Source organism: Danio aesculapii, chromosome 7 (assembly GCF_903798145.1).
Source record: "Danio aesculapii chromosome 7, fDanAes4.1, whole genome shotgun sequence".
NCBI classification, from domain to species: Eukaryota; Metazoa; Chordata; class Actinopteri; order Cypriniformes; family Danionidae; genus Danio; species Danio aesculapii.
In genome coordinates, this window is record NC_079441.1 from 28,566,500 (window position 1) to 28,578,564 (window position 12,065).

General features: G+C 35.1%; 2 protein-coding genes across 5 annotated transcripts in view; both read right to left on the reverse strand.

The window, feature by feature from the left end:
- alpk3b (alpha-kinase 3b) overlaps positions 1-2,139 on the reverse strand; it is a 17,709-nt gene extending 15,570 nt beyond the window's left edge. For 3 of the 4 annotated variants that reach the window (XM_056461540.1, XM_056461539.1, XM_056461538.1), the window contains exon 1: positions 1,646-2,128. In XM_056461540.1, coding sequence (XP_056317515.1) covers positions 1,646-1,782 — 137 coding nt within the window. In that variant the 5' untranslated portion in view covers positions 1,783-2,128. Of the gene's footprint in view, positions 1-1,645 lie in introns of all 4 variants that reach the window. The other variant, XM_056461541.1, reaches the window with a different exon arrangement.
- A 7,040-nt stretch (positions 2,140-9,179) lies between these two features.
- The window catches only part of frmd5b (FERM domain containing 5b), a 31,110-nt gene continuing 28,224 nt past the window's right edge, over positions 9,180-12,065 (reverse strand). The window contains exon 14 of the mRNA XM_056462836.1: positions 9,180-10,606. Coding sequence (XP_056318811.1) covers positions 10,026-10,606 — 581 coding nt within the window. The 3' untranslated portion in view covers positions 9,180-10,025. The remainder of the gene's footprint in view (positions 10,607-12,065) is intronic.

Sequence of the window (12,065 nt, forward strand, 5' to 3'; positions counted from 1 at the left end):
TATTTATAACATTATGACCTTCACGCAAGCCTTTCCAGAGTCCGACAGAGCAGTTGCAAAGCTCTAAACTATTGGCAGTAAAACAAGGAAATCTAATCACTTATCTCTACTTAAAGAGGGAACTGAATCTCTAAATCACACTGTGTCACAATTTGTAGGTTAACATATTCTTTTTAATGATTTATTTGTTGGTTCAGAATGGTTAACTTTGTGTAAGCTTGAATCAATGCATCTAAAGAAGCTTTTCACATTTAGTATGCTTTGTAGGTTTTATTTAGTTTAAAATCTTATTACATTATAAATGCTATTGCATTACTTATAACGGTCAATATAAATGTATATTTTAAAAGCAGTCGTTTAAAGTTGCTTTGGCCTACATATCACATGGTAGGGTAGATCAATAAATTACAGTAATAAGCTTGAAGTATTTTTATTCTACACACATTAACCAGGTTACAGGTTATCTGACTAAAGTAATAAATGTGACAACAGTCAGTCAGTGAGTGTTGCTAATATGTCTCTCTGTGAATGAGTGGCAGTTTCATTTACTACACTAAGCTCAAACACGTGAAGCTCATGTTGTTTTCAGCATCTGCCATCATATTTTATGAGGACATGAGCTTCATATCCTGGGATGCTCTGAGATGCTTCACAGGGTTTTAATCGGTTTACTTGAGAAAATCCACCATAATAAACTAAAGATCACTAATACTTAAAGGTTTCCACAACAAGCCGTCAAATGAAAAAAGTCTGGTTTAACTTGAAGAGATGGTGATAGAAATATATTACTATTATATTGTATTATTAAAATGTCATTCATAAAGTTAATATAATAATGGTATTAAAAAAACATGCAACCACCATATTTTTACCCAAGGTATTTGTACAGTTCTGTTAAAAAAATAAAACCATTGTTGTTAAATTAATTGCTATATTTTCATTTGATAACATTTAAAAGACTGAGATTGTATTAAATCTCTATTCAATTTAGAGGAAGATTATATAGATTTCCTACACTCAAATAAAGGTACAAAAGCTGTCACTGGAACCCTTTTAACTGGTACACTTACTTAAAGGGTTCAAATTTGTATCAAAATGACCCAGATTAATACCTAAAAGAAACATATGAGTGCATAAAGGAACCAAATTGTACATTTATATGAAAATATTTTAGTTTTTAGTTTATTAAAAAGTACTAAAAAGAACTTTTTGACAGAGTTTATCCACAGTGACAGCTCTTGTACCTTTATTTATGAGAGTGTAGGGTCCTAAATTAAATTATTAGCTTACTTTACAGTTTCATTGTGAACAAACAAGTTGATTGTTTACATTCATTCTCAAGGACTAACACGCATATGAAAAAGTATCCCACTCCTCCATTAATATTAAATGCATATTATGATAAACACTAATAAGAAAGAAAAACTATAGTGATAATATTTTGGCTGTACCCTCAGCTCTTTCAGGGTCAGGCGCTTTACATAAAGGCGCAACAGTGATTATTGCAGGGATTAAACGAGCAACCTTGTAGTGACCAACCCTTAACATATTTTTAACAGTGAATCTGTATGCCTTGTTTGGACCAAAAACAATGTTTAAGCATTTAATGCTACTTTGATTTGTGCAGTAACTATAGTGTATGTACCTGCTTTCAGATCGGACACTGCTCAGGTAGCTCCTACAGCCAGCTCTCCTGCTCTGAGAGCTGATATCACTGTATCCACTGCTGTAAGACCTTCCATCACTGGAGAGCGAACGATTCATCAGCCTTCTGGAGCTCATCTTCTCAAGCTGTAAGCGTCCACATGCATTCACTCAGAATCAGCTGCTTGTCCAGGATATATTCTTAAAGCTGTCAGCCTGAAAGAGTTTGCTCTCCTAAAGTCAAGGCGAGCCGCAAAAATCTTCTGTCATCACAGCCAGCATCCTAGCAGTAGATTCCTCAGTGGATATAGTCTTTGCCGGGCACTGGATCATGGGTGTTTGCTCAGTGTTTTCTTTCTGTGCTGCTGGACTCCTGGGGTGGTGCACCGGCCATAAGACACTACTGTTTCCAATCAGTCTGCAGCTTGCGTGGCCATGAAGGCTAATTATAGCAGCGCCGCAAATAGGCACACAAGCACATCACATTTTCCAAAACTGACTCACTAGCCTTTTTTTGTTTTGTCAAAAACATCACTATTTTTCTGAAATCCACGATAGAATGTCCTCTTAGGATTTGTTTTGAGCGTAAACGTCATTAATATGCTCCCAAGTGGATGTTTAGGAGGATGTGGTTGTTTGTTAGTCCTGTAGTAACCCAGCAGTAACCCTCCTTAAATGGGTTGTCTATTGAAGCAAACCTACTCGTCTGCCTGATGGCATTTCTCTGAGCTCCATTAAAGCAGACTATAAAGTCAGGCATCTGAGGACATGGCGTTTCTTTCCAAGCACCGTGAGGCTGTAGTTTCATGGACATCCCATGATGATAATTTTCATCCCATGTGGATGAGCTGAAGTATGATTAGTTTAATGAGGATTTTGACGTGTGGTGCCACATCTAGATGAACATCAGAGCACACATGGAACCAATAAAACCAGTTTAAATCATCCAAAATGTACCACATTTGTATGGGCAAATGCCCCTGCACAATTAAACTAAACTATTAGCCTATGGTTGTGAACGTTAATGAGTATGAATTAGTTTTGTGTAATTTGTAACTGGATTTACTGGCTCATTTGTATTAATTTGCACAATCTCATTCAAACATATTTTAACACAATCTGCTCATCCCTCAATGAGGAGTAGGGTTAGGGGTAGGGTATGAGGGCACGCCTCCATTTAAATCCTGTCCATTTCCATGTAAATTAAATTGTATGAATTCATAAGAATTAGCCACTTTTTTGACAATACAGTATGTAAATAAATTGACATAAAATTTAGATTTGTGTAATCTATTTTTTAGATTTTGACACCGTGTTGGTTGTGTGTGATCTCACTGATTGAGTTAGTAATTGCAAATTAACTCATCATAAAGAACAAAGTGTTTAAACATTGTAAAAGATTAAGTGGCTTCAGTAATATAATATGTTATTTTTTCGCATAACTTGCACTAGATAACATCACAGGTAGATATGTTTTGTTTGTGTAGTTAGATTATGTGTAATATCTGTCAAATATTTCTATAGCTATTATTCAATTCATATTAATAGTCATTATTAAAATAGGAAAAGCTAGAATTGACAGTAAGTTGTTGTTGTTTTTATATATATATATTGTAGCCGCCCTCATATCATTGCTCCAGTCGTTAATGTCAAAAGGTTTTTCAATAATCATTTTATTATGTGTATTTGATGCTCAAGAAGCTTTTTTAAGCATGTGGAAAACAGTTGTCCTGACTCCAGCTTCAAGGCTTAGCTCGCCCAAAAATGACAATTCTGTTATTAATTACTCATCCTCATGTTGTTCTAAACACCTGAGACCTCCTAATTCATTCATTCATTTATTTTCTTTTCAGCTGAGTCCTTTTATTAATCAGGGGTCGCCACAGTGAAATGAACCACCCCTCCTAATTCATATTAGGAGCAAAATTAAAATATTTTAGATGAAATCTGAGAGGGGCGACGCAGTGGCGCAGTGGTTAGCACTGTCGCCTCACAGCAAGAAGGTTGCTTGTTCAAGTCCCGGTAGGGTCAGTTGACAAATCTGTGTGTAGTTTTTATGTTCTCCCAGTGAGTTTCCTCCGGATGCTCCGGTTTCCCCCACAGTCCAGACATGCGGTACAGGTGAATTTAATTAACTAATTTGGCCGTAGTGTATGTATGTGAATGAGTGTGTATGGGTGTTTCCCAGTGCTGGGTTGCAGCTGAAAGGGCATCCACTGTGTAAAACATATGCTGGATAAGTTGGCGGTTCATCGACTCCTGATGAATAAAGGGACTAAGCCGAAGGAAAATGAATTATTGAATGAATCTGAGATCTCTTTCCTCCTCTATAGACAGCAAGGGTCCAGAGGAGTTCAAAGTTCAGAAGAAGAACCCAAAACATTGTCAAAAACATCCCATAGGACTTCAATGGTTCAAATAATCGTACAAAGCATCAAGAACACTTTTACGCCAAAAAATTTTTTAAAACAACTTTGTTTGCCAATGTTTTCTCTTCTTCATTAGGTCAGATTGTATACTATTTGAAATATTACACATTGCCATTAAAGTCAACAGTACAACATGCAAGCCACCCATATAAAACATGCACCCTAATCTGATGTGGAAAACATTGTAACAGATGCCAGTTTTGGCAGATTTAATACATAATTTCTGAATTTAATAATAGGGTGGCACAGTGGGTAGCGCTGTAGCCTCACAGCAAGAAGGTCACTGGTTCGAGCCTCGGCTGGGTCAGTTGGCATATCTGTATGGAGTATGCATGTTCTCCCTGTGTGTGTGTGGGTTTCCTCTGGGTGAAGAATCAGCACTCTCACCACCCTCTTATATTTCATTATTATTAAAGCCTATAAAGGAAATAGTAGTTATAGTCAATTCAACTGATTTATAGCACTGATAGATACTTTTACCTGGTGTTGCTCGCTGAGAGTTATCGAAAGTCTATGACCAGAACTCGTTAACATTCGAGATGGCACTGTGACATTCCAAAGCATGCTTCATCTTCAACTAATGCTGGATGATTTACTGTTGACAATGCTGCGGCTGCATTTTTTATTTTGTTCTTTTAAACTTCATTTGTAATTAAAAAATGTGCTTGTTCTTTAACAGAATATGCAAATTAGTTCTAAAGCAATGGGAGTTGTTGCATAGCTTGCACTAGATAACATCACAGGCAGATATGTTTTGTCTGTGTAGTCAGATTATGTGTACCATCCAAAACAGTTGTCCTGACTCAAGCTTCAAGGTTTAGTTCAATCAAAAATGAAAGTTCTGTTATTATTTACTCACCCTCATGTTGTTCCAAACCTGGTGTTGCTCTTTGAGAGTTATCGAAAGTCTGTGACCAAAAACTCACAAACTACTTCTATAACTGATTACTGTTGCTTGTTCAAACTACCTGTTTAAAATGAGCTGAAACAAAACAATTCTTGTAAATTCTTTGGCCAATTTATTTGTTTTATGTTCAGTCCACTTAAATTTGTAAACCATTAAGTTAACCTTTACGCATTAAGCATTTTGTGTAGGAACAACATGAAGGAATTGTGTTGTTCCAACTACCTGGTTAGGAGATTTGTAGTGCTTAGCATGCTTTGCGTGGGATTGAATTAGGAGAGTGAAATCTTAGGTATTTAAAGTTAAAAAGACTTGTTAGAGTTTAATCTTCACTATAGTTTGAAGATTTAGAAAATTTGAATGTAATGCTTTGAGTTTTGAGATTACCACCTTAATTGCAGAAGAACCCATGCTTTGGGTGTTGGCAGCTTAATTAGTTTGTTGCTTTTCTCAGTGAGCAATAACTGTCCTAAAATTAGTTCTGAGATCAGTCTCAATCAACTGTATATGTAACTCATGAAATAAGCTTAAAATGGCTCTTTTAGTTTATTTAGGATAACTTTAAATAAAACTAAGGATTTAGAAATGTACGAGACATTATAGACATACATGATATTATCAAACCTTTTCAGTTTTATAATAATAATAATAATGATAATAATTTATTTTTATATAGCGTCTTTTAAAACTTAGTTCTCAAAGCGCTTTGCACAAAAAACATACAGATATAAAAAACAGTTTAGAATAACAGTAAAATTTAATTATTCAAGATAAAAATTGATAAAACATTCACATATCTAGAAACAAAACAAACCAACAATGCACACCTCATGAATAGGCGAGTGTAAAGTAGTGAGTTTTCAAGGATGATTACAACAATTTAAAAGATTCAGTGTGTCTAACGCAGTGTTTCCCAACCCTCTTTCTGAAGGCACACCAACACCTCTCCCTAATCAAACACACCTGAATCAACTCATCAGAACATTAGAAGAGACTCTAAAACCTGAAGTTAATGGGTCAGATAAGGGAGACGTACAAAATATGTACTGTCAGTGTGCCTCCTGGAATAGGGTTGGGAAACACTGGTCTAACGTCATAGGGGAGAGAGTTTCAGAGCCTCGGAGCCAGGCATGAATAAAGGATAAAAATACAATTGTATTTAAACTTTTATTTGATAAAATCATGTTGGACCAACTCAGTTTCATTAAATTGTGTAAATAGTTTTTGTAGTTAGTGCTAAATAATTTTTTTTTGACGGAAATAAATAAACTATATAATCCAATGAGTTTTTTTTAGTGTATGACCAGAGTTTGCAAACATGCGTACGAGATCATCCATTTCATGGCTTTGCATACAGTAGATATTCTGACATGAAATATTTTGTAAGAGTTCTGTTAAGTTTGACATTGAACAAAATATGCAAGTCTGTGGAGATATTTCTGATCAGAGGAGTGTTTCTGCCGACTAGTGGTAATGGCTCATCACTGCAGTGATTTCTCCAGTATTTTTAGATTGATTACTCCAAATACATTAAGATAATAGCTAAAAGTCTCACATCAGCAAGGCTATATTTACTGACGTTACTAAGAAAGTTTGGAGTAGTTCCCATTCCTCTGAGGATTAAAATACGAAAATATTAAACCCAAAACGTATATATTACAGATCTACATGACGTGGAATTTAGTTTTTTTTTTCATCACTGAAACACAAATAATAGTACTTGCATTTGTTTTGGATAAAGTTTATTTATTTAGAAAAAAAAAACATAAAAATATAATGCTTTAATGTCTTCTTGGTACAACTCAGGGTTACTCATTTATGACATTAAACATGGAAAAATCGGTGTAATTTACATAAAATAATAATAATCTGAGGATATGGAAGATCACTGGGCTCAGGCACGGCCAAGTCGTTGTATAACAGTGTGATTCATCATCCGTTTCAGATTGTCTTCTGAGACACAACATTTATCCATTTCAATCGGCTATTGCTTTGAGTAAATCTTACATTTTGTAATGCCTGAAACAGCATCGATCGGCATCAGTAACAGATCAGAAGACTTAGTCATTCACAGTTTACGGGAGCTGCTGATTTGCAGTACACTGGCTCAGGGCCAGACAAACCATTAACTAATTCCAAACTTACTGAATTTGTAATGCAGCTTTCGATCGTATTGTTGCTCTAGCTTAACTAAAACTGTTGTTTCTGTCTTGTCAGTGTCATATGTATTGCTTCATTTCTTTAGTTCACATTATTACCACCACAGAGACCCACATGTCAGGATTTCGATGCAGGTGTTTTCATTTGTGCCGTCATTGTTGCATACTGTTGTACTAGGCTACTTTAAGAAGCACAAGACACACAAGCGACACACGACAGTGCATAAAAGATTTACATCACACTACGTTGCTGTCTTGTATTTTAGATTTTTCAACTTTCAAAACAACCTTTTTTCTTGATATAGTAGCAAAGATGTGTAAAAAAATGTGCATATGCTTTAGTTTTGTTTGATTACTTCAAACAGATCTTGGATTTACAATTGGTTTGTTGTTTTAATTACAATCTGGTGTTAGTTAGAGTAGCACAACCCTTTACTTTATAGTATGTGTCTTATGAATGCAAAAGAAAAGTAATGGAAATTGAATATTGAGCCATTCTGACGATTCATTTGGATTAAATATCCAACAAAATCATTATTAACGGGAAACACAAAACATTTAAAGTTTGAAAATTAAGGCTGTGCATATGGAGGAATGAGCTCTCCAATGTTATTGATGCCTGGTTATAAAAAATAATTGAAGAAATTATTAATAATTCTACATTTTTTCAGGCTTTCAGACATTTCACATTACTTTGTCCATCTAATGCACTTTCTTTTCCCTCTTCAGAACATTCACCTCTCAAGGCCATCTTTTATTTAATAAATAACTGTGATAGAATATGTTTAGGATTAAAGGTTCGGGTCAATTGAAAATACACTAATGTAGCTTCTTTAACACTTCTTTAACAGGTGAAATTTAGTTGCATTAGGTATCATGAACTAACAATGACCAACCATTTGATAGCATTTGTAAGTGTACTATTACTCATTGTTAATTCATGTTTGTTCATAATTTAATTGCGTTAATTTACACATAACATATATCTCACAATGTTAAAAACAACCATTCTTTGTTAGTTCATGACATGTAATGTTAATCAGTTGATTTATAGTAAAACTGACAGCATTAGCTGATATTTGGCTGTTAATGTCTTTAGACTTACAATCATGTTTATAATATTGATCAGATTTATAGCCTTTACCATCATTTTACACTTACCTAATACTTCATCCAAAATCTCCCCAACCCACATACAATCTTAAACCTAAGATCACACAAAAATAGCAGTTCTGTTATATATTTACTCAACCTCGTGTTGTCCCATTCCCTTTAGACTTTGGTAAATGAAACACAAACAAGAAATCCTTCACTTAAAGTCCAAGTAACCAAAACTTAGCCCCTGTTTAAATGCAGTATTATAATGTATTTTCATTGATCCCATATGACACTAGATAATGGTGTAAAACTGGGTCTGTTGTTTTGTCCACTTTCAATCACTTCCAGAGGTAGTCTGTAACTCAATGCTAACACAACAATTTATTTTGGGTGCAGAGCTAAACAATCAGTCTAAGATCGCCTGAACTAAGGTGGATTCAGCCAGCTTGAACGCAAAGAGTGGAGCTGTTCGCTTTTGAGAAGCCAATCTGACCCAATGGACCAACGAGCATGCAGGTCTTATCACAACATATGATGAGTTATTATGTACAACGTTTGAAAAAAGTCAAATAATTAATCATGGGCAAAAGACTAAAGTCCTGATGCAAAGATAATTGAAGCATTGATTCTTGCTTAAAATGATAAAACAATGTAACAGTAGCTGCAGTGAAAGCCACACAGAGCTGACTATTTTTGGTTAGTTTATAAATACTGTCTTGTAAAAGATAACCAAATCTAGATAAAACTGCAAAACTGTAACCGTTTTAATACCTAAACTGTAAAAAAAATTATAGTCTTCTCAGCATCAACAAGTCAAGAAAATCAACAAAATTGACTAAAATCTTGTTCAACTTTGTACAACAACAAAAAAAAAAAACTAAAACCTGATTATTTCGGTTAAAATAAGTTAAAGTTTTTGTAGTCATAAGTTTTTTTTTTTTGTTTTTTTTACAGTGTAATCTGAAACAAGGCAAGCAATCTATAGGTGTGAAAATGATTTGAACACATTTGACCAGATTGCTTTTATGTTTTCACTTGTGTGGTTGAATGCATTCAAACAGCTACACACAAACAAAAAACTCCTCTCCATCTACAGACTACATTTTTACATTACAAGATGTGTTATTCCTGGACAAATAATATTAAAAAGCACAAAGTTCTCTGACCAACTGACCAAAAGTTTCCCTTGTTTACTTGTGATCTCCTGTATTAATCCTGTATTAATCAGTGCATCATATAAAGTGATCTTATCTCTTTGTAAGACTTGTATTAAATGTGTAAGTTAAAGTGAATTAATTTTACAACATTTTTGTAACTTCTATGTTTTAGTTACCTGGAATTCCAATGGAGGGACAAAAATATTGTATTTCCACACTAATCCAAATCTTTGGGTTTGGAACCTCATGAGGATGAGTAAACACACAATATTTGTACGACCTATCCTTTTACTGGCTATCCCGGCCCCTGTCTATTGTCTAACCAATAAAGGCATCAGTGTCTTTAACTGCAGTATGAGGTCTTTCTGGTCACAGTCTGCTTGAGTGTAGATTATATTTAAATAATAAATAAAGGTTGAGTTGGTGACAGCAGCATTTAAAGAGCTACAAACCTTTTTTTACCCAACTACAAAGTAGTGCTGCAAAGAACAATTTCACAATAGCTAGAGCTGAAACATACACAGTATTCTCGTCTTGGCATGATATTGGGAAGTCCACGGCTTTGGCTATGTAGATAATAATAATTTCATTTCGTTTTTCATGATATTAATGCTTAGAACGTCCCACATCTCATTCATTTATTAACGAGATGCCCACCCATCCAGCGCAGCTTACAGGCCAGCCAGCGCCTGAGTGGGCAAAAGTATTCATAGTGGAACTGCTGGAATTCGGGTGTCCTCCGGATGTCCCTAAGAAAAGCCAAGTCCAGCTCAGACTCTGTGAGCACAATAAGAAGTAGAAGAAGGGCAAAGAGCAGAGCCAGAGTCACTAAGAATAGTCGGGCCAAACTACAGATGAATTGATTCACCCCTTCCTCTGGGCTTTGTTGGGTTGGCCGGCTCTTCTCCAGGTGTGAGCGCTTCCCTTTAGGTTTGACGCCTTGTGGTCTGGCTTGGCTCTGAGAGCACAGTTCTGTTCCTCCTTCCTCTTGGACGCTCCGAGGGCCATTCGTGTGGCGAACCTGAGCCGGGTCTGATGGGTCGTTGGACACCGGTGTGGGAAGAACGCTGTCAGAGGGACTGTAGGAGTCCTCCGAAAATTCTGCTGTCCCGTTTCCTCCTTCTGCTCCATTTCCTTGGGAGCGCAGGAATGAATTGGCATTGGAGACGGATCGGACTGGTGTGGAGGTACCACTGTCACGCAATGATTCCAAACCTGAAAAGAGAGTGTGGATGTTAAGTTAAGGAGTTTGAGCATTGAGAATGATGTTTAGATTCAAATTGTTTTGTTTTGGTAATCTTCAATCAAAGTCTGACCATTTGCTTCTTCATTTGGAGGGGCGGTTTTTCTCTGTTGACATCAGTTTGATGGCTTCAGCCATTTATCATTAGTTTGCTATGAGGGAATAATGAGGAAAAAGAAAGCCCCGTCCCCTACTCAAAAATGTGGTTCAGTTGGAAATACATCAACATACTGGAATAATATACTCAGCAACTTCTGGCTCATGTAGACTTTAATATGTTAATTGAAGATGTAGAAAAGGACTCGCTTTGTCAATAATAATGGCTTGATAAAGCGTTGGTTGATCATTTAAAGAGTTAATTTTTTATAAAGTTTATAAAATGTTAATTGTTTTTTGAATAGACAAATTAATAGATCTTCTTGAAATGTTACCTATAGAAATGCTTATATAAAGAATATTGTTTTTGAAAGATCTTCTATATAGTGAAAATGTACATTGCTACTTTTTATTCCTTTTTATGTTTTAATAGATTTTTTTATTCATTGACTAATATGCACAAACATATTAAACATCAAAAATTACATGGTAATGGCAAGAATAAGCACCAAGTCAGAAATTATTTGGACACTGAAGGGTGTTTAAGTTTTTTTTAAGTCTTAAATTATAAAAACATACAAAAATCTTAAATTATAGGGGAAATGTTTTTTAAAGACTTTTAAAAAATTTGAAAAGTCATGCAGACCCCATAATAATTTTATTAAAATAAATAAATAAAAATCCAGAATGGAATAACATTTGACCTTCTATTCAGTTACCTTTAATTAAACATATATAACACCCTGACCATGTAACAGCAACACTTTCTATTCTATTTATGTTATTCTCTATATTCGATTTATTTTTTTCATTAAAACAGCTTACTCTGACTTTCTGATATTAACATTATATTATATGTTGTCTATTCATTATACTTTTTATACATGTATTGATGTCATTTGATTTCTGTGAATGACAATACATTCCTCTAAACTCTTAAAAACTATATAAAACTTTGTGTACAGCATGAAATGTAAAATTAATAACAAAGTTTGCACAACGCCATTATATTCCTCTCAGCTGTGATATACAGACGTGAAATAGGTCACATCTTTTATTTTGAAATTAACTCCCTGTAAAGTTCGCACTTAGATATTGTTTGACGCTATTAGCAGGTTTGGCATGCTGTCCTGGGAGAGAACCCTGAGCTCGAAGATAATTGAGCCCAGGGCTCCCACATGGTCAATAAGCATATAAGGTGTCTGAGATCAGATAGGTCCTGAGAGCTCCCCCTGGTAAAGGGAGAAAAAGGAGGAGATGGGGTGGAAGGGGGGATTCTTCCAAAATGACGATAAGGTAGTAGTGCGAAATTGGTCTATTTATTGTAGGTTTGAA